This window comes from Aethalodelphis obliquidens, unplaced genomic scaffold, assembly GCF_003676395.1.
Source record: "Aethalodelphis obliquidens isolate GAN/ISIS:26980383/991018 unplaced genomic scaffold, ASM367639v1 scaffold13, whole genome shotgun sequence".
Taxonomy (NCBI): Eukaryota; Metazoa; Chordata; class Mammalia; order Artiodactyla; family Delphinidae; genus Aethalodelphis; species Aethalodelphis obliquidens.
The window spans coordinates 12,229,826-12,253,947 of record NW_020837957.1 but is presented as its reverse complement, the minus strand read 5'-3'; the positions used below and the strand labels follow the sequence as shown (position 1 = coordinate 12,253,947).

The 24,122-nt window shown below is 36.7% G+C and overlaps 1 protein-coding gene across 1 annotated transcript in view; it reads left to right on the top strand.

The window, feature by feature from the left end:
- SLC44A5 (solute carrier family 44 member 5) overlaps positions 1-24,122 on the top strand; it is a 159,859-nt gene that overhangs the window by 73,789 nt on the left and 61,948 nt on the right. The window contains exon 3 of the mRNA XM_027114094.1: positions 8,839-8,923. Coding sequence (XP_026969895.1) covers positions 8,839-8,923 — 85 coding nt within the window. The remainder of the gene's footprint in view (positions 1-8,838; positions 8,924-24,122) is intronic.

Below are 24,122 nucleotides of genomic sequence, written 5' to 3'. Positions count from 1 at the left end.
TGGACCTGCGCGTCCAGAGCCTGTGCTCCGCAACGGGAGAGGCCACAGCGGTGAGAGGCCCGCGTACCGCAAAAAAAAAAAAAAAAAAAAAAAAATCTTGCAGACTAAATTGTGACAAAGAGCTAGGAGGTCATGTAACTTCAAGGGGAGATGGTGAGGATGCAGCACTATCCCTGCCAGTTGAAAGCAAATGCTCCTGGTGTTTATACTTACTGGGAAAGGAGAAAGCTTTTGTTAGCTCAATTGCTGCATGCAAGCTGGCAGAGGCTGCTTTGATTTGTTCCAGCAAAGAGATTACAACTTGAACAGCAGCTAAAATTAAGGCCGTGACTTGGTTAAGCTTAAGCGAAACCATTATCATTCTTCAGAAACCATCTTCCCTCTGCACTGGCCAATAGTAAGGCCCAGTGAATGAATGAATGATTTAACTTAATAAGAATATGATGACTGACAATTCAGTATGAATGATTGAATGGGAGTTTGACTATATTCTAGACCCACACTTTAAGATAAAGTTTTCATATTAACTTTTTTTTTAAAGAAGTAAGGTAAATAGGTATCAGATAACGTGTAATTGGTTAGGTAGGCCCTAAGTCATATTTTAAATCAAGTTGCAGGCTCCATGTATTAAATCATATAGCGAAGCAACAAAAAATACTTAAATCCTAGGAATTGTAGCTATGAGTTTAAAACATGACAAGAGAAAATAAAAATAGAAATCAAATAGAAAATAAAACTTAAGTATTGTGAATATTTAGGTTGAAGGAGAGAAAGATGATTTAACTGCTTCAAGTATACAAAAGATTTTTAAAAGCTAGATAGTAGTTAGTTATCTATTGCTGCATAACAAATTACTCTCAAACTTGGCAATGTAAAGTAAGCAAACATTTCTTATCTCACAGTTTCTGTGGTCTGGAATTGGGAATAGCTTGGTTGTGGCTCTGGCTCTGAGTTCTTTATGAAGTAGCGGTCAAGATGTAAGCCAAGGCCACACTCCGCTGAAGGCGTGACTATGGTGAGGTGTCAGCCTTCTAGATGGCTCCCTTGCACGGATGTCACCACGAGGCTTCAGTTCTTGCTGACTGCTGACAATCGTGGGCTTTTTCTATAGGACTGTCTGAGTGTCCTCATGACATGTCAGATGGCTTCCCCTAGAGCTACTGATCTAAAATAGAGAGAGGGAGAGCAAAGAGGAAGCTGCACTGCCTTTTATGACCTATTCTTGGAAGTCACCAAATATTATTCTGTCACATTCTATTCATTAGAAGCCAGTCACTAAGTCTAGTCCACACTCAAAGGATAGGGAATTAAGCACCACTATTTGAAGGAAAATTGTCAAATAATTTATGGACATATTTGAAAGCCGCCAAACATGCTGATCAGCTGAATAAAAGTAAATGGCATTATTCAGGTCTTTTGTCCATTTTTTAATCAGGTCGTTTGGTTTTTTGAGGTTGAGCTGTATGAGCTGTTTATGTATTTTGGTTATTAACCCCTTATTGGTCATATCATTTGCAAATATTTTCTCCCATTTAGTTGTTTGTCTTTCCATTTTGTTGATGGTTACCTTTGCTGTGCAAAAGTTTTTAAGCTGATTAGGTCCCATTTGTTTATTTTTGCTTTTATTTTCTTTTGCCTTAGGAGATGGATCTAAAAAAATATTACTACAATTTATGTCAAAGGCTGTTCAGCCTATGTTTTCTTCTAGGAGTTTTATGATTCCCAGTCTTATTGGGTTGACCAAAAGGTGCCTTCAGTTTTTAAGTAAAAATAAAAGACACATTTTTCATTTTCACCAAGAACTTTATCGAACAACATGTTCGCCCTTTTGTTTCACTACCTTCTGCCATTTTTCAGGCACCTTCATAATTCCATCTTCCAAAATATTTTATCTTTTTGAGCAAAGAACTGTTCCAGGTGCCTTTTACAGTCTTCCAGGGAATTGAAATTTTGTCCATTAAGAGAATTTTGTAAAGACAAAAATAAATGGAAATCCGAAGGTGCAATGTCTGATGAATACGGCAGATGAATCAGAACTTCCCAGCCAAGCTGTACCAGTTTTTGCCTGGTCATCAAAGAAACATGCAGTCTTGCCTTATCCTGATGGAAGATTATGCATTTTCTGTTGACTAATTCCAGATGCTTTTCATCGAGTGCCACTTTCAGTTGGTCTAATTGGGAGCAGTACTTGTTGGAATTAATTGTTTGGTTTTCCAGAAGGAGCTCATCATAGAGGACTCCCTTCCAATCCCACCATATACACAAGATCACCTTCTTTGGATGAAGACCGGCCTTTGGTGTGGTTGGTGGTTTATTTCGCTTGCCCCATGATCTCTTCCATTCCACATTGTTATACAGTATCCACTCTTCATTGCCCATCACAAGTTGTTTAAAAAACAGAATGATTTCATTACGTTTCAATAGAGAATCTCATGCGGAAATACGGTCAAGAAGATTTTTTTCACTTAACTTATGTGGAACACAAACATCAAAGCGATGAACATAACCAAGCTGGTGCAAATGATTTTCAACGCTTGATTTGGATATTTTGAGTATGTCAGCTGTCTCACGTATAACGTTGATTGTTCTCAGTTAATGTCTCGATTTAATCGCTATCAACTTCAACTGGTCTACCCGACCACGGAGCATCGTCCAGCGAGAAATCTCCAGCATGAAACTTTGCAAACCACTTTTGACATGTTCCATCAGTCACAGCACCTTCTCCATACACAGCACAAATATTTTTTTTTTTTTTTGCCTTTTGGTTGTGTTTCTACCTTTCTTGAAATAATGAAGCATCATATGCTGAAAATGTTGCTTTTTTCTTCTATCTTCAATATTAAAATGGCTACACAAAAATTCACCAATTTTGATGTCTTTTTTTTAAGTGCATGCTGATATGACAGCTGTCACATGCAATCTAACAAAATGGTTTCCAATGAAAGACAACTAAGTGCTACTAGAGCCATCTTATGGAAAAAGTGAACAAACCTTTTGGCCAACCCAATACATTCAGGTCTTTAATTCATTTTGATTTTATTTTTGTATATGGTATTAGAAAATGTTCAAATTTCATTCTTTCACATGTAGCTGTCCAGTCTTCCCAACACCACTTATTAAAGAGACTGTCTTGGGGCTTCCCTGGTGGCACAGTGGTTGAGAGTCCGCCTGCTGATGCACGGGACACGGGTTCGTGCCCCGGTCCAGGAAGATCCCACATGCCGCGGAGCGGCTGGGCCCGTGAGCCATGGCCGCTGAGCCTGCGCGTCCGGAGCCTGTGCTCCGCAATGGGAGAGGCCACAACAGTGAGAGGCCCGCGTACAGCAAAAAAAAAAAAAAAGAGAGTATCTTTTCTCCATTGTATGTTCTTGCCTCCTTTGTTGTAAGTTGACCATAAGTTCATGGGCTTATTTCTGGGCTCTCTGTTCTGTTGCATTGATCTATAAGTCTGTTTTTGTGCCGATACCATATTGTTACTATAGCTTTGTAGTATAGTCTGAAGTCAGGGAGTGTGATTCTTTCTCAAGATTGTTTTGGCTATTTAGGGTATTTTGTGTTTCCATACAAATTTTAACATAGACATTTTTCCAAAGAATACAAATGACCAACAGGCACGTGAAAAGATGCTCAATGTTGCTAATCATCAGAGAAATGCAAATTAAAACCACAACTAGATATCACCTCATACCTCTAAGAATAACTGTCATCAAAAATAACACAAATCACAAATGTTGGCAAAGATGTGGAGCAAAGGGAACTCTTGTACACTGTTGATAGGAATGTAAATTGGTGTAACCACTGTGGAATACAGTATGGAGGTTTCCCAAAAAAAAAAAAAAAAAAAAGTGTGGCACAGTGGATAAGACTCTGTGCTCCCAATGCAGGGGGCCTGGATTTGATCTCTGGTCAGGAAACTAGATCCCACATGCATGCCACAACTAAGAGTTCGCATGCCACAACTAAGGAGCCCATAGGCCACAACTAAGGAGTCCATTGCTGCAACTAAGGACCTGGTGAGCCACAACTAAGTATCCCTGGAGCCTCAACTAAGGAGCCTGCCTTCCACAACTAAGACCTGGTGCAACCTAAATAAATAAATAAATATTAAAAAGAAAATGCAGTACTTAAAAAAAAAATAGAACTACCATATGACTCAGCATTTCCACTCTGGGGTATATAGCCAAAAGAAACAAAAACACTAATTCAAAAAGATACATACACTGCAGTGTTCATAGCAGCATTATTTACAATTGCCAAGATATGGAAACAAATGTCCATCAACAGATGAATGGATAAAGAAGATGCGTATATACATACAATGGAATACTACTCAGCCATAAAAAAGAATGAAATTTTGCCATTTGCAACAGCATGGATGTACTTGGAAGGCAATATGCTTAGTGAAATAACTCAGACAGAGAAAGATAAATACTGTATGATATCACTTATATGTAGAATCCAAAAAATAAAACTAGTGAATAAAAAAAGTATATGGGATTAAATTATAAGAAAGAGCTCCATGATGGCATATCCCCCAAAAAATCAGGGAGGAAAAGACCATGTGAAATCTATATATTTTGGAAATTTTTAAGAGTGTGAATAAACATCTACATCAGTGGCTCTCAACTGGAGCAGTACCACTGCATAGGGGGGTCTTCTGGAAAATTTGAGTTGACTTTTTGATTGTCACATGTTTTAGAGGTACTACTGTCTTTTAGTGGGTAGGTGGAAACCAGGGAAGATAGATGCCTGGCAATATCTGGGACAGTTCTACAAAACCAAGAATTGCCCCGCTTCTTGCCTAACTTTCCCATGTACCACTCATGTAGGTGACAATTTGCTTTTAAATATTTGAATCTAGAACTTCTGTTTTAAAATTACAAATTTTTATTTTTGCATGGTTTTAATAACTACCAAGAGAATTTTAGGAAAGATTGTACTTTTTTGGTTGGAATTTACTAAAATTTTTTCATTTAGGAAAATCATATCGTTGACAACACCACTTACAGTATTTGAGTCTCCTACACAATACACCTGAATCCTCCTGCAATTATAACTGTTACATTCAGTGATTCTATCTATAGCTGCAAGTACCTATTTTACTGTGTCTTCTAGCTTGGTCACATGTGAGCATTTGCAATATTGATATGCATACTGTTTAATTAGAACTTATTTTCTTAGTTCTCATTTACTTACAGCTATTGTTTGTTTGTTTTTAAGAAATTGTGTGGGGGGGGTAGATGAGTTATGTATAAATAGTACTTCAAGATTTATATAAAAGCAGCATTGTCAAATATTCGTTATAAAAAGGATGTGTTGGGTATGATGGAGTTGAGGAGGACTGACATACAAACCCATGATGCTACAGCACAATTAATCACCTTATATGAGAAGTCCTGACATTTGTGGGGAAATATTCTAGAACAGATCGAGCCAGAAGAAGCATAAGTGAGTCAAATGTGTAATGTTAAATTTCCTAGTAGCTACATTTAAGGGAGTAAAAATAAACAGATGAAATTAACCATAACCAAATATTATCATTTCAAATATACTCAATATGAACAGTATTAATGAGATATTTACATTCTTTTTTTGTTGTTGTTCATACTCTCTTTAAAATCTGATGTGTATTTTGCAGTTACATTATGTCTCGCTTCAGGTAAGCCACATTTAAGTGTACAGTAGACATATGTGGTTAGTGGCTACCATATTGGACAGCACAGTTCTAGAAGTTCCATGAATAGAGAAATTCCAAGAAAGGGAGTAAAATGTGAGAAGCCCCTTACTTTACTAATGGACAGAATGACTGCTACTGCGTATTTCCTTTTCCTCCTCTTTTTTTCCGTGCCATATTCCTCCAGTGGAGGTGTGGAGAGATGTGGGCTTAATGGAGAAGATAAGGAAAACTAGATACCCTTGACTGAGGTGACTTGGTTGAACTGGCCCTTGAAGCTTTCAGCTCAGACTTGATGTTCCAGCTCAAACACAGAGCATATGCAGCAAAACTTCTGTGCCAGAGGATACGTGGAGAGGTGTAGCAGCAGCTTAGTAAACAGCCACCTGCCATAATTCAAAACTACAAAATCAAGGAGGAGAACTCTTCCCTTGACACTTCCATGTTCATCTTCCTCTCCTTTGTCTCGGGCATGAGATCCCTGTCAACCAGACTCTCTCCTTCTCCTGCCAAGTACAAAGCTCTTCTTTACAGGTGGCAGAGGCTCCAAAATCACCTGTGTTATCTCCTTTCCTACCATATGTGTCTAACATACTGCTCATCCTCACTTAGCTGATATCCTTGTTGTTTCCAGTGTTAACAAGCTCATTCCCAATCTGTCCTTTAGCAGGCAGCAGTATAGTGACTATAGTCTAATGTTTAAAGCATGAGCCCTAGAGAGCAACACTCCTAAGTTCAAACCCTGTTTATGCCACTTAAAACCTGGGTGATCTTGAGAAGTAAATAAAACTCTGAGCTGCAAATAATATCAGAGGTGAAAATATCTACTTTATAGGGTTATTGTGAGACTCAAATGAGAAATGGATATAATATATTTAGCATAGTACTTGATACATGTAAGCAATTAGTAAATTGAAGCTCTTATTATTATACTGTTTCCTCAATCTATAATTCTTTCCCTGCTCCTTGTCACCTTCCCGATTCCTTCTCAAATCTTGGTCATTTTCTAGTCTTTTCCAGGTCCCACCTCTTCTCCAAGCCTTCTACAAACTTTATTCTCTCCTTTTCATGTGTTTGTTGAGAACTCTGACGTAAACTATACTGGTATTGACTTCTAGTACAGGACACAGAGCTATCATTTAGTAAGATATTTAGCTGAATGACTGATGATGAAAAAAGAAAAAAAACTACAGCAGGTGTTGCTGATGCCCCACCCCATATCCCCCCAGTCCTTCCAAGTTTGCTTGCAGCTATGGCAGATAGTTTTATCATGCCCACTGACACGGCAACATGGGCAGAGGTTCTCCATGGTTCCTGAGAAGGTCCCCAGCAGCGTGGAGTCACCTCACCCATAACAGTATCCCACTCGTTAACATGCACTTTATTGGCTTTGCTCCCTTCCCTGTCTCACTCTCTTCGCCCCCACTTAATCACTTTCCAAATTAACTACGTGTATCAAAGTCCTTGTCTCAGTGTTTGGTTTCTGTGAAACCCAAATAAGACAGGACCTATCGTTACTGAGTCCATATTGCACGCCAAGTACCACGTTAGGCATTCCACTTTCTTTATCTTCTTTCATATCCTCAACATTCTTTGGGGCTGGGTATTATTATACCCATTTTTTTAGTAACAAATTGGAAAGCCAAGACTAAAGCATTTAAGTGACTTGTTCAGGGTCATAAAAATATTAAGTAGCAAACCTAGCAATCCAAATGTTTCTTCAGGTGCCCATTTTGAATTAATAATTGTATAGAAAAGGAATATACCATTTTGGGATAAAGTTAAAAGAAACATATTACAGAGTATAGAGTCAGGTAAAATTAGAACTCTTAGGTATCTGACAAACTAAGATATAAAAGAAGAATTTAATAAAATAGTGCCTGGAGACATTATACATTGAACACTTAGATGTCATTTAAATGCCTTATTTATAGTCCACTTTCTTTATCCTGGGAAATAAAGATGGGAGCATATGGCAGCAGAGAACTGTCCGAATGAGTCAGATTTTGTAAGAAGGTATTAGAAGATGAAACTGTCAATGCCTCTATGACATTGAAGAAAGAATTAGACAAAGGAGACTTTTCTGGGTACTCGGATACTAAAAGGAAAGGCTTGGATGGATGAGAAAAATTATTGAGAAAAGTGTCTTTTCCATATTAAAATTCTCATTCAGAATTGATTTATTTTTATCTTCCCAAGTCACACAGGCTATGTACATAAGAGTGATTGAATTGTAACATGAACTGTCAAATCCATTACATGTGGGTAAGGAGATAGCTGAAAATGTTAAAAGAAGCAAAGGACAAAGAGATATGTTTTCCATATACAAAGGCAAGCATTAGGTGACCAATAAATTTCCCAGATTTTTAGGAAACGTATTAATCAAATTAGAGAAATTAGAAACATTTAGTTAGAATTAGGGAGTGTGGCCCAATTTAGCTAATGTACGTTGCTTTGTGTGGTTCTCTAGTCTAGCTGATAAGTATATAAGGGCGATGAGTTTGTATGAGGTGGAGCCCACCCAGCATCTTCGGAGAAAACAGAGCCAAATCTTTAATTTCATGAAGTTTGAAAACACTTGATATTTATAGGCAACTTTGAGATTATCAGACAAAGTGTACAGTGAATTTTTATTATGTGTTACTTCTGAAGTTGCTACTGTTCGCCTTTACAGTGTCATAAGAAATCATAAAGAACTAGCCAATTTGAATTGGGTATTATAGTTTCACTCCTTTGAATTTTTTGTAATGGTCTTCACTTATGTATAACCCAAAAGAATTACATCATAATAGGTACTGCAAATTTATTAGCTCTGCTATGAAGTCATTTAGTTTTGAGCCCTAGCAAAAGTGACTTCTTGCCACCCAAGCATTTGTAGTGTGCCCTCTAATTCACATTTTAATAAATGTCATTTTCTAAGTGCATTACCTCATGTTTTGGCTACAACCCAGATGAATCCTGAGAGAATAAGAAATGTGCTTTCTGACTGATTCATCCATATTTTATTTTACTTTTCATTAAGAAATTACTCTTTTAAGAAAATCAATAATCTTTTGTGATTGAGGGGAGAGGTTAGTGTGTTGCAGTGGTGCATTCTAATTTCTCAAATCAGACTGCCTTCAGCCAGCTGTTGCTGATTTTTTTGTCTTTTCTTGTTCCTGCAGCCTGGGTCAATGGCGACCCCAGAAGAGTGGCCTATCCTACAGACAGCCAAGGTCACTTTTGTGGCCAAAAGGGCACCCCCAATGAGTGAGTATGGCCACTTTGCTTTGTCTGATTTTACTGTCTAAGCTGGAACCTAGAAATCACTTTCACATTAATCCTAACTCATAAGAGGATTGAAGTTCATAAAAAAGGACTTCCCTCCCCTTTTCCCCAGAGGCAGTTTATAAGCAGGTGGGATGTTTCATACTATATGACTTAAGACAAGATGTCATTGTTCTGCAGCATTTTATTAGAACACATGAAGACTCTGCTTAGTAAAAATATAATTGTACTGGGTGAATTGGACCAGTGATTTTATCGGAAGCCATATTTTAAAATGCCTTATGAAATGGGCTATTGGAAGGCTGAGTTCTGAGGAGCTGCTAAAAAGCTAGACAGTGCAGTTGTTAGAATTGTTTTTGCCACAGTGTCTATTGATAAATCACTCCACCTTTCAAAGTGAGGGACACACCTAGAAAGTCTTCAGTGAGTGGCAGGCCAGCTTTTCAAGACAACTAGCCTGCTGCTGACAATGACCCTAAGTAGCTGAAACAAACAAGGGGGAATGTTCCATTAAATTCCTTTCTAATGTTAATTATAACAGAAGTTTTCATTTATGAAAGCAAGTTTTCTTTCTTCATCATAAAAAACAAAACAGAAACATAGATTTCATATTTTTAGAAATTTTTTTCTCCTTTCTCACTGGTCCATTTCTTTTCTGGTAATACCTGAGTTTTTACTCAATACCCTGGTTCTTCATAACCAATTCAGTTTCTATAAAAGTTAGTATTGAAAGGGTAAGAAACCAAGGCAGCAGCAGCGCTCTCTACCACCAAAAACAGCAAAAAGGAGTCTCAGAATATTTCTATTGTGTCCCCATGTTGCCCACCCATAACTTGGAGCTTATTATTCCAAGAGATAAACAGATTTAAAAAATAGGTTTAGGAAAGGGTTAACAACACACACGGAGTAGAATTATTATGGACAATCAAGAGAAACCAGAAATTTGGGTGAGGTTGGGGGGTAAATCCTTAATCATGTCAGGTTGAGTTTATGGCGGGTAAGCTGACATCTATAAAAGGTCCTCATTGCCTATTAGAGACAACTAGACTAAATTCTGATCTAGGATGGTAATTCTTATCTTAACCTCAGTAACTCAAAAGCTCCTAGACATTGCCAACAAAACCTTCACACTATGAAGGACAAAGAAAGCACCAGGTGGTAAAAAGATCACACAAATCTCTAGTTCTTTAAAATAGGCTATTTTTAAAAGGGCCTCTGTAACAATGTTTCCCAGACCTAAGCCAATGACCCACTTATTTCCAACAAAAATGGGATACCACAATTTCAGTACATAAAGATCATTCAAAGACAATCCTAGTGTAACAGATATGTTCTTTAAAGTATTATTTACAATAACAGTATATTGGAAACTATACAGATACCTAACAATATGTGGATGGTAGTAAATTATGGCCCATGTATTTAATAAAATATAATGGAGCCATTAAAAATGTATGTTTATATTTTTAAGAATTGATTATGTTAATTTTCTTTATAGTTTTTGGATTTTGTGTCGTGATTATAATTGCCTTCCTTCTCCTGAAAATAACATTTAGCTATATTTCTCTAGTATGTCTATGGTTTATTAGAAGTTATAAATTTCTAATGCACTTGGGATTTATTTTTGTGTATGGAATGAAGTAAGAATCAAACTTTCTTTTTTTCCAATTGCAGCGCCAGTTGATCTCAGAATAGTTTGTTGAAAAATATGCTCTTTTTCCTCTCTGACTTCTGATACCACAATTATCATTTGGTAAATTTATATACTTGTTTACAAACCACCTATTGTATTCCAAAATATATATTTTTTAAGCCTCTCAATTGTTTTAATTCTTATATAAATGTGTATTAATTTGAAAAGATAAAAAGTTACTTTAAATGATTCTGACAGTTTTTAGTAGTAAGTGAAAATATTTATGAAAATATCAGATTTCAATCCTTAAAACAGTATGAAATTATCATAGAACTAGCAGAAAGAAATAAATACAATTACAAACATCAATTTTAAATGTGATAAAGATGGGATTCCAAGTCAGTAGCCAAAGAGTAGATTATTAAATAAGTGGTATTGAGTTAACTGAAATGACATTCATGAATATAAAATAAAATTGGATATTTATCTCATACATTATACCAAAATGAATACTGAAATATGGAAATATTGTATATAAAATATACAACCAAAAAGTAACAGAAGAAAATGCAGGGGCATGTTAATAGAATAATGAGGTAAAGAAGTTTTTTCTAAACATGACCCCAAAGCCAGAAAATGTAACAGAAATTTTAAAGTATGACACAGAGTAATCCCACTTTAAACCACAAAGTGGTATACAAAGTTAAAAGATAAGTGGAAATTCAGGAAAAGGAAATTTTTTCAACATGTATACCTGACAGTGGGTCAGTAGCTTTATTATATGAACTACTTTTATAAAATCAAAAAAGAAAAAGATGATCATTCAGTGTAGAAGTTGGCAAAAGTGATAAACAGGAAATAACATGATATAATGGCCAATAATAACAGAAAGTGCTGATCAACCACAGTTAAAAAAGAAATGCAAATTAATAGAGATATTACTTTAGCTTATTAAGTTGTCAAATAAATTAAAAAGATTAAAATTTCCAGGATTGACCAGAATGAGAGGAAAAAAAGACATCTTATTTTCTACTGGTGGTAGTGAAATATGATAATATTTATCATATTTTATCAAGTATTTATGAAATTTGTATGTTCTTTGTGATTCAGCAGTTTTTCTCCTAGAACATATCTGATGGAAATTTGCATAAACATTCCTAATGTTATAGGTACTATGAAATAGTAATAATAAAATGGAAACAGCCTAAGTGTCTATCAATAGGAGATTGATTAAATGAGTTATGCTAAGATCAGGAACAAGACAAGGTTGCCCACTCTCACCACTATTATTCAACATAGTTTTGGAAGTTTTAGCCACAGCAATCAGAGAAGAAAAGGAAATAAAAGGAATCCAAATCTGAAAAGAAGAAGTAAAGCTGTGACTGTTTGCAAATGACATGATACTCTACATAGAGAATCCTAAAGATGCTACCAGAAAACTACTAGAGCTAATCAGTGAATTTGGTATAGTAGCAGGATACAAAATTAATGCACAGAAATCTCTGGCATTCCTATACACTAATGATGAAAAATCTGAAAGTGAAATAAAGAAAACACTCCCATTTACCATTTCAACAAAAAGAATAAAATATCTAGGAATAAACCTACCTAAGGAGACAAAAGACCTGTATGCAGAAAATTATAAGGCACTGATGAAAGAAATTAAAGATAATACAAATAGATGGAGAGATATACCATGTTCTTGGATTGGAAGAATCAACATTATGAAAATGACTATACTACCCAAAGCAATCTACAGATTCAACGCAATCCCTATCAAACTACCACTGGCATTTTTCACACAACTAGAACAAAAAATTTCACAATTTTTATGGGAACACAAAAGACCCCGAATAGCCAAAGCAATCTTGAGAAAGAAAAACGGAGGTGGAGCAAGTAGGTTCCCTGACTTCAGACTATACTACAAAGCTATAGTAATCAAGACAGTATGGTCCTGGCACAAAAACAGAAAGGTAAATCAATGGAACAGGATAGAAAGCCCAGAGATAAACCCATGCACATATGGTCACCTTATCTTTGATAAAGGAGGCAGGAATATACAGTGGAGGAAGGACAGCCTCTTCAATAAGTGGTGCTGGGAAAACTGGACAGGTACATGTAAAAGTATGAGATTAGATCACTCCCTAACACCAAACACAAAAATAAGCTCAAAATGGATTAAAGACCTAAATGTAAGGCCAGAAACTATCAAACTCTTAGAGGAAAACATAGGAAGAACACTCTATGACATAAATCACAGCAAGGTCCTTTTTGACCTACCTAGAGAAATGGAAATAAAAGCAAAAATAAACAAATGGGACCTAATGAAACTTAAAAGCTTTTGCACAGCAAAGGAAACCATAAACAAAATGAAAAGACAACCCTCAAAATGGGAGAAGATATTTGCAAATGAAGCAACTGACAAAGGATTAATCTCCAAAATTTATAAGCAGGTCATGCAGCTCAATAACAAAAAAACAAACAACCCAATCCAAAAATGGGCAGAAGACCTAAATAGACATTTCTCAATAGAAGATATACAGATTGCCAACAAACACATGAAAGAATGCTCAACATCATTAATCATTAGAGAAATGCAGATCAAAACTACAATGAGATATCATCTCACACCAGTCAGAATGGCCATCATCAAAAAATCTAGAAACAATAAATGCTGGAGAGGGTGTGGCGAAAAGGGAACACTCTTGCACTGCCGGTGGGAATGTGAATTGGTACAGCCACTATTGAGAACAGTATGGAGGTTCCTTAAAAAACTACAAATGGAACTACCATATGACCCAGCAATCCCACTACTGGGCATATACTCTGAGAAAACCATTATTCAAAAAGAGTCATGTACCAAAATGTTCATTGCAGCTCTATTTACAATAGCCCAGAGATGGAAACAACCTAAGTGTCCACCATCAGATGAATGGATAAAGAAGATGTGGCACATATATACAATGGAGTATTACTGCGCCATAAAAAGAAACGAAATTGAGCTATTTGTAATGAGTTGGATAGACCTAGATTCTGTCATACAGAGTGAAGTAAGTCAGAAGGAGAAAGACAAATACCGTATGCTAATACATATATATGGAATTTAAGGAAAAAAAAATGTCATGAAGAACCTAGGGGTAAGACAGGAACAAAGACACAGACCTACTAGAGAATGGACTTGAGGATATGGGGAGGAGGAAGGGTAAGCTGTGACAAAGTGAGAGAGAGGCATGGACATATATACACTACCAAATGTAAGGTAGATATCTAGTGGGAAACAGCCGCATTAGCACAGGGAGATCAGCTTGGTGCTTTGTGACTGCCTGGAGTGATGGGATAGGGAGGGTGGGAGGGAGGGAGACGCAAGAGGGAAGAGATATGGGAACATATGTATATGTATAAGTGATTCACTTTGTTATAAAGCAGAAACTAACACACCATTGTAAAGCAATTATACTCCAATAAAGATGTAAAAAAAAAAATGAGTTATGGTACAGTCATATAATAAAATACTATTTAATCATTAAAAGTGATTGAGTAGAGATGTATTTATTGACATGGAAATACACCCATGATATTTTGTTAATTCAAGAAATCAGTTTACGCCATGATTTAGTATAATTATATAATTTAGTATAATAAATGCCATGTATAGTATAATTCTGCCTTGTGATATATATGAATATCACGTATCAAAAAACACCTATATATGAAAGGATATACACATTCCTACATTAATTATTTCTGGGTAGTGGGATTATATTTTTATTTTTATTTATGTGTTTACTGAGTCACTATTATGTTTCCGATAGTGTTCTAAAGGCAGAGGTTATAGTGCAAACAAGTAGACAAGCTACCTGCACTCATGAAGCTTACATTCAATTAGAGGGCAATTACAATAAAGATGTAAACAGTCAAGATAATTTCAAATTGTATGATAAATGTTATAAAAGAAAAAACAAAACAGGTGGCCCCATAGAGAGTGACTGGTATATAATGAGCTGCCTCGTGGTTGCATGGGGCAGGTTAGGACTTTCATGAGTAGGTGACTTTTAAATTGAAATATGAAGGCTAGGAAGAAGGCAGCCTTTCAAAAGCCTTGATAAGAGCTTTAAAGCCAGAGACAAGGGCAAAGGTCCTGAGGCAGGAATGAGCCTATGGTACTCCTGGAACAGAAAGAAGCCCAGGAGGCTGGAGTGTAGCAAAGAAAAAGGGGAGTGGAATGAGCAGATGTCTGAGAACCAGATAGGAGTCAGATTTTGTGGTTCTATGTGCCCTTTAAAAGTATTTGGATTTGATGTATAAGTGCAGGAAGGCCATGGAAGGGTGTTCACCAAGACAGTGATACAATCCACTTTACATTTTAAAAGACCATTCTTGTTGCTATTTATACCTTCTTGAACTGTTTCAATTGTTCACTGTGAGCATGTAGGCAGGAAAATATTAAACTTTTTTTTATTTTGAAAAAGAATTAATGACAGATATTATAAAGTAGAATTATGAGTAATTTTTATTTGCTTATTTATATATTAATATGCATTACAAGTTTCTACCAAAAAATCTAATACTTTTATATTCCCTCCAAATTGTCCAAAAATGAAAGTCTTGAAAGTACATGAGCTGAGGCAATGAGTTACCTTACTTATCAAAGCCCTTTGAAAGAACAAGAGATAAAACATTTTGTTGAAAGAATATACTCTAGAGTCAAATCCTGACTTTACATCTTTCCATTGTTGACCTTTGGGCATTGGACTCAACCTACCTGGCCTTAATTTTCTGATAATAATGCAAAAAATTAAATGAAAGAAGAGTAATTAGGGTGAAACTTACATGTCCTTTTTTTAACAAAGCACTTTCATATTCAATATTATAATACATCATTTGTGAGGTCTCCAAAGGGCCAGTCACTATGCAAAAGGTTGGAATCACTCTAGGAAACAAGACACAGAGTTTTCTCAAGGATCTCAGTCTTCAGGAATATAGCCAAGAAATCCATGGATTTCAGAGAGTTCACGTCCAAGACAGCAACATAGGAGGCTTCTAACTCACCTCCTCCCATGGACACACTGGATCTACAGCTACACACAGAGCAATTCCCTCTGAAAGAAATCCAGAAACTAGCTGAGTAACTCCTACGTATCAGGTGAACAAGGAAATACCCACATCAAAATGAGTAGGAAAGGCTGAGACACAGTTTTACCATAAACCCCACGCCTGGCTCAGTGCCATACAATTGGGAGGAAATGCCCAAATCCCAGCCTGTCCCTGAGGAATGAAAGGTTTGAACCCCACATCTAGTGCCCCAACTTTTAAGACTCTTGACCCAAGGGACAGGCCCTCAAAACACCTAGCTCTGAAAGCCAACAGGGCTTGCATCCATGAGACTCATAAGACTATTGTAAACAAAGAAGTTCTTGGGGCTTCCCTGGTGGTGCAGTGGTTGAGAGTCCACCTGCCGATACAGGGGAGACGGGTTCATGCCCAGTCCGGGAAGATCCCACATGCCACGGAGCGGCTGGGCCCGTGAGCCATGGCTGCTGAACCTGCGTGTCCGGAGCCTGTGCTCTGCAACGGGAGAGGCCACAACAGTGAGAGGCCCGCATACCACAAAAAAAAAAATAAGTTCTTAACTCACTGTGGTTATTTCCCCCAGACTCATCTCAGAGGGAACAGACAGAAACACCCATCTCCCAGGCTTTTCCTGAAAGAAAGCTATTTGCATATTTCAATAGCTGCTGCATGAGGGTTAGACTTCTAATATGCACACATCTGGGGATGACTACAGTCTTCCCCAGAGCCTGGAGGAGGCCAGTGGGCACTGTCTCTGTGTTCTCCCTCTGGCAGCTCCAAGTTGTACTGACTACCTGGTAGGAACTTGTGCACACATCTAGTGCACGAGCTTTTGCAACTGCCACCCAGGGGACACACCCCTTGATCTGGCTCTGGTGGCCCATGGGGCTTGCATTTCATTGGTCCCACAATGAAATGGGACAACTGTAGCAAACAAAAAAACACTTCTTAACTGGCTATCCCCTCAGCTGTCAGTGCAGAGGGAGCAGACTGAAATGCTCATTTCCCAGTCTTTCCCTGAAAGAGATCTATTTATGTACTTTAAAAGCTGGTGTCTGAGGGTCTGACTTCCAATCAGCCTGCATCTATCACTGACTGAGATCCTCTCCTTTGGGACACTGACAGGTCTTGGCACTACTCAACTACTAAGAGCCACTAAGAACAAAGAAAGCAACTTGGACATGCACAAAGGTTTGAGAGACAGTTAAGAGCTGGGGCTGGAGTGAACATTAAGATTTATCTCCTACAAGAAACCAGACTCAGAGAGGCAGCAGTTTTATCTAATGCACAGAAACCAACACATAGAATCAAGGAAAATGAAGAAACAGAGGATTATGTTCCAAACAAAAGAACAGATAAATCTCTAGAAACAGATTTTAATGAAATGGAGATACATGATTTACCTGATATAATTCAAAATAAAGGTCATTAAGATGCTCACCAAAGTCAGGAGAGCAATGCATAAGTATAATGAGAATTTCAACAGAGAGATAGAAAATATAGGTAAAGTATCAACAGAAATCACAGAGCTGAGGAATATAAAAATTGAACTGAAAAATTCATTAGAGGGGTTCAACAGCAGACTAGATAAGCAAAAGAAAGAATGAGCAAACTCAAAGATAGGGCAGTAGAATTCATCCAATCAGAGGAGCAAAACAAAAAAAGACTGAAAAAGAGTGTAGATAGCTTAAGGGACTTATGGGACACCATCAAGTGGATCAACATTTGTGTTATATGGATCCCAGAAGGAGAAGAAAGAGAGAAGGGGCAGAAAGCTTCTTCAAAGAAATAATGGTTTAAAACTTCCCTAACCTGGGGAAGCAAGCAGACATCCAAATCCAGGAAGTACAGAAAGTTCCAAATAAGATGAACCCAAAGAGACTCATAGCAAGAAATATTATAATTAAACTGTCAAAAGTTAAAGACAAGGACAGAATCTTAAAAGCAGCAAGAGAAAAACAACTTGTTACATATAAGGGAAACCTCTGTAAGACTACAGGCAGATTTTTCAGTGAGACTTTGCAAGCCGGAAGGCAGTAGAATGATATATTCAATGATATATATATTGAAAGAATAAAAATTGCCAACCAAGAATACTGTATCCAGCAAAATTATCCTTCAGAATTGAAGGAGAGATAAAGAGTTTTCCAGACAAGCAAAAGCTGATAGAGTTCATACTGGCCTTATAAGAAATGTTAAAGAGACTTCCTCAAGCCAAAATGAAAGGATGCTAATTAGTAACAGGAAAGACATATGAAAGTAAAAATATCACTAGTAAAAGAAAATACATAATTAAGGTCTATTTTAGAATAGTCTAAAATTATAATGGTGGTGGGTAAATCATTTATAAATCTAGTATGAAGGTTATAAGACAAAAGTAGTAAAAATAACTATAACTACAGTAACTTATTAATGGATACACAAGGTGAAAAGATGCAAATTGTGACATCAAGCACATGAAATGTTGGGGGGAGAATAAAAATGTAGAACTTTAGTATGCATCTGCATTAAGTTATCGACTTAAAATAGACTGCTGTAATATGTCTTATGTAAGCCTTGTGGTAACCACAAAGCAAAAACCTATAGTAGATACACAAAAGGTAAAAAAAAAAAAAAAAGGAATCTAAGCATACTACTGCAGAAGATCATCAAATCACAAAGGAAGAGAGCAAGGGAAGAAAAGAACAAAAGAACTGCAAAACATCTAGGTAGCAATGAATGAAATGGCAATAGTAAGTCCCACCTATCAATTATTACTTTAAATGTAAATGGATAAAATGATGCAATCTGAAGATAAAGAGTGGCTGAATGAATAATAAAACAAGACTCAACTATATACTGCCTACCAGAGATTTACTTAAGCTTTATGCGCAGACACAGAATAAAAGCAAAGGGAAAAACATATTCCATGCAAATGGAAACCAAAAGAAAGCAGAAGCAGTTATATTTATATCAGACAAAATAAACTTTAAGGCAAAGACTAATAAGTGACAAAGAAGATTATAATGATAAAGGGGTCAATCCAACAAGAGGATATAACATTATAAATATGTACCCAACTTAAAAGCACTGAAATGTATAAAGCAAATATTAACAGATCTGAAGGGAAAAATTAGGCAGCAATATAATAATAGTAGGGGACTTCAATAACCCACTTTCATCAATGGTTAGATCATCCAGACAGAAAATTAATAAGGAAGAATTGGACTAAATTATAGGTTAGGCTAGATGGACTTAACAGACATTTACAGACCATTCCATCTAAAACCAACAGAATACACATTCTTCTCAAATACATGGAATATTCTTCAGGATAAATCATGTGTTGGGCCACAAAATAGGGTTTGTTTTGTTTTGTTTTTTTGCGGTACACGGGCCTCTCACTGCTGTGGCCTCTCCCGCCGCAGAGCACAGGCTCTGGATGCGCAGGCCCAGCGGCCACGGCTCACGGGTCCAGCCGCTCCGCGGCATGCGGGATCCTCCCGGACCGGGGCACGAACCTGCATCCCCTACATTGGCAGGCAGACTCTCAACCACTGCGCCACCAGGGAAGCCCAAAATAGGTTTTAATAAACGTAAAAAGTCTGGAATCATATCAAGCATCTTTTCCTGCCAAAATGGTATGAAACTAGAAATTAAGTCAGAAAACTGGAAAATTAACAGATATGTAGAGATTAAACAACTTGCCACTAAGCAAAAGGGTCAAATAAAAAATCAAAAGGGAAATTAGAGAGTATCTTGAGACAAATGAAATTGGAAATATAACATACGAAAGCATATGGCACACAGCAAAGCAGTTCTAAGAGGGAAATTCATAGCGATAAACAACTACATTAAGAAGCAAGAGATATCTCAAGTAAACAACCTAACTTTGCACCTAAAGGGACTAGAAAAAGGAGAACAAAATAAGCCCAAAGTTAGTAGAAGGAAGGAAATGACAAAGATCAGAGTGGAAATAAATGAAATAGAGATTAATCATTAGAGAAATGCACATCAAAACTACAATGAGGTATCACCTCACACTGGTCAGAATGGCCATCACCAAAAAATCTACAGACAATAAATGCTGAAGAGGGTGTGGAGAAAAGGGAACCCTCTTGCACTGTTGGTGGGAATGTAAATTGATACAGCCACTATGGAGAACAGTATGGAGGTTCCTTAAAAAACTAAAAATAGAACTACCATATGACCCAACAATCCCACTACTGGGCATATACCCTGAGAATACCATAATTCAAAAAGAGATATGTACCCCAGTGTTCACTGCAGCACTATTTACAATAGCCAGGACATGGAAACAACCTAAGTGTCCATCGACAGATGAATGGATAAAGAAGATGTGGCACATATATACAATGGAATATTACTCAGCCATAAAAGGAAATGAAACTGAGTTATTTTTAGTGAGGTGGATGGACCTAGAGTCTGTCATACAGAGTGAAGTAAGTCGGAAAGAGAAAAACAAATACCATATCCTAACACATATATATGGAATCTTAAAAAAAAAAAAAAGGTTCTGACAAACTTAGGGGCAGGACAGGAATAAAGATGCAGATGTAGAGAATGGACTTGAGAACATGGGGAGGGGCATGGGTAAGCTGGGACGAAGTGAGAGAGTGACATTGACATATATACACTACCAACTGTAAAAGAGATAGCTAGTAGGAAGCAGCTGCACAGCACAGGGAGATCAGCTTCGTGCTTTGTGACCACCTAGAGGAGTGGGATAGGGAGGGTGGGAGGGAGACGCAAGAGGGAGGGGATATGGGGATATATACATACATATAGCTGACTCACTTTGTTATACAGCAGAAACTAACACAACATTGTAAAGCAATTATACTCCAATAAAGATGTTAACAAAAAAAGCAATAGGGAAGGTAAGTGAAACTACCAACTGTTTTTTTGAAAACATAAAATTGACAAACCTTTTGCTAGACTCATTGAAAAAAAAGTTGAGACTACTTAAATAAATTCAGAAATGAAACAGGAGACATCTGATACCACACAAACACAAAGGATCATAGGAGACTACTATGAACCATTATATACCAAGAAATTGGACAGCCTAGAAGAAGTGGATAAATCCTAGAAACATACAACGTGCCAAGACTGAATCATGAAGAAACAGAAAATCTGAACAAGCGAATTACTAGTAAGAAGATTTGATCAGTAACCAGAAACCTCCCAACAAAGAAAAGTCCAGGACCAAATGACTTCACTGATAAACTCTACCAAACATTTAAAGAATTAACAGTCCTTCTCAAACTCTTTCAAAAAATAGAAGAGGAGAGAGAATTATGACACATTGTTCAATGGAACATATTAGAGAGCCCCAAAATAAAGCCACAGAAATATGGTCAATTACTTTATGACAAAGAAGCCAAGAATATACAATAAGGATATTCTCTTCAATAAATGGTGTTGGGAAAACTGGAATGCCACATGCAAAGCCACGAAACTGGACCACTTCCATCTTACACCATAAACAAAAATCAACTCAAGATGGGTTAAAGACTTGAATTAGGACCTGAAACTGTAAAACTCCTAGTAAGCTCCTTGACATCGATCTTGGCAATAATCTTTTGGATCTGACACCAAAAGCAAAGGTAGGAAAAGGCAAAATAAACAAGTGGGACTACATCAAACTAAAAAGCTTCTGCACAGCAAAGGAAACCATCAACAAAATGAAAAGGAAGCCTATGGAATGGGAGAAAATATTTTTGAATCATACATCTGATAAGGGATTAATACCCCAAATTTATAAAGAACCCATGTAACTCAATAGTAAAAAACCAAACAATGAAACAAATGATTAAGAAATTGGCAGGGATCTGAATAGACATTTTTCCAAAGAAGACATATAGATGGCCAATAGATATATGAAAAGGTGTTCAACATCACTAATTATCAGGAAAGTGCAAATCAAAACCATATGAGTTATCACCTGATTAAAATGGCTATCATCAAAAAAGACAAGAGAAAATAAGTGTTGGCAAGGATGTGGAGAAATTATTGTGCATTATTGGTGGGAATGTAAATTGGTGCAGCCACTGTAGAAAGCAGTATGGAGATCCTAAAAAACTTAAAAACAGAATTACCACATGATCCAGTAATTCCACTTCTGGGTATATAACCAAAAGAAATTAAATCATGATCTTGAGTAGATATCTACACCCCCATGGTCATTGCAGCACTGCTTATGATAGCCAAGTCCTGGAAACAACCTAAGTCTCACTGGATGGGTGTATGGGTAAAGAAAATGTGATTTTATACAAATAAATAAATTTAAAAATTCAGCAGTAAAAAAGGAAATCCTGCCATTTGTGACAATATGGATGGACCCTGAGCCTATTATGCTATGTGATATCTAAAACAAAATGAACTCATAGAAACAGAACAGATTGGTGGTTGCCAGAAGTGGGAGGTGTGGGGTGTGGGAAAGGGGCTTTAGCTGGTCAAAACGTACAGACTTCCAGTTATAAGTTTCTAGGGATGGAAGGTACAGCATGGTGACTATAATTAACAATACTATATTGTATATTTGAAAGTTGCTGAGAGAATAGATCTTAAAAGTTCCCATCACAGGAAAAAAATTTGTAGCTATATGAAGTGATAGATGTTAACTAAACTTATTGTGGTAATTATTTCTCAGTATATGCATATATCAAATCATTATGCTGTACACCTTAAACTAATACAATGTTACATGTCAAGTATATTCTCAATAAAACTGGAAAAAATTAAACTAGGAACTGGACAAAAAAAAAAAAAGAAATCCATGGATTTCAATCTAGTGTGTTTTGCAGAGTGTGCTGTCTGAAGAATAATGCTTACAATCACATCTGAAACATTACACTCACCCCCACTTTCTCTAGTTACTTTCTGGCACAAGACCCTGGTTTATTGTCTTGGGTACTTATCACTACTTGAATTTATCCTGGTTATTAATTTCACTTGTTTATTTTCCTCTACTAGAGTCAAAGTTCTTTGAGATCAGGGACGTTCTCTGTTTTGCTGTTGTATCCTCAGCACTTCATTATAGTAGGTGCTCAGTAGATTCACTGTTAAATGAATCAGAATAAAGGGGTAGCACAGAAAAGACAGTGATTTGCTCCAGTTGGAGGTCAGTGTAAAGTTCTTATCAGATCCTCCTATTAGCACTGCTAAGTGGTGCCATTATTACTACTCTCATCTAGACAATTAGGAAGCAAATTCAAATAGGTTAAAGTATGCACTCAGGGTTAGCTGACTACTAAATGGCAAAAGTAACATGTTCTAAGCCCAAATTCTGTGTTCTTTAGGCTGCATATTGATAAAGTTGCAGTGAAATTGGTTTTCCATGTTCCACGTTTAATCTAGTCCTTAAAACCTTGAACATAAACTGGTAAAAAGTACCATTAAATTAAAAAAAATGTGTCTGTATATATTTTCATCTGTAAATGAAATGCATCTCTGTGAGAATGTGTAAAGCAGGTTAGGCACTACAAACAACTGAGTCCAGGACATACTTGTTAGACTGTAACAGTGTTTGTACTTATTAGTGTCATGATGTGCTTAGAGCAACCCTTTGATTCTCAACTCTAAAAAACATTCCTTAACTGAGCGTAAAATCCCATGCTTAGAGATGGTGTGATAGTGTTTAGGATAGAATTTGGTCAGTCTGTGCTTTGTCTATGCCTAACCAAAAGGACACTAGGGGAAACACTGAGAGTTTTCTAAAATGTCAAAGCAGATAAAACAGACTCAAAGGAAAACGGAGTGCTTTGTTGACGTGTGTAACTTTCTCTGCCTTTTGAGTTGCAGGGAAGTTATTCATGATACTTGGGTATGATCCTTTTCTTTGGGATTTCTACTAAAAAGCAAGAACTCAATTGATTTTGATGCCACCTTTTGGCTACTACAAAAACTTCAGCTTATAAAGTTTGGGTTAAAACAACTTTGAACCTTGTCTGATGCAGCCCAATTGCCAGATTAGACAGACCAAAATAATCATCTTCCTAGTATGAGCTTCAGATAGGGAAACAGGAAAGATTAAGAGAACAAAGCTCTTCTATTTAAGTTTTGCATCAATTTGGCATCTAAGTGAAGCAATAATAACTTTGTCTTCAATTCACTGAAGAAACACTTATAAAATGACAAGGAGGTCTCATAAATCTGTTTGATTGAACATACTACAAGCCCAGATCTATTACTTGGTTTAAGTTTTAAAATCTATATCAAAATAATATATGCCTATGAAAATAAACCAAACAATAATGAAGAGCTTATAATAAAAGTAATAAAAGCAATGGTCTCCTGTCTTAGGAGATTTCTTTCCAGAAAGATAATCTCTCCTCCTTCTGGTTGTTTTAGTCAGTTCAGGCTGCTATAACAGAATACCATAGAGTAGGTAGCTTGTAAACAACAAAAATTTATTTCTCACAATTCTTGGGACTAGAAGTCCAAGATTAGGTGCCTACTTGGTCAGGTTCTTGG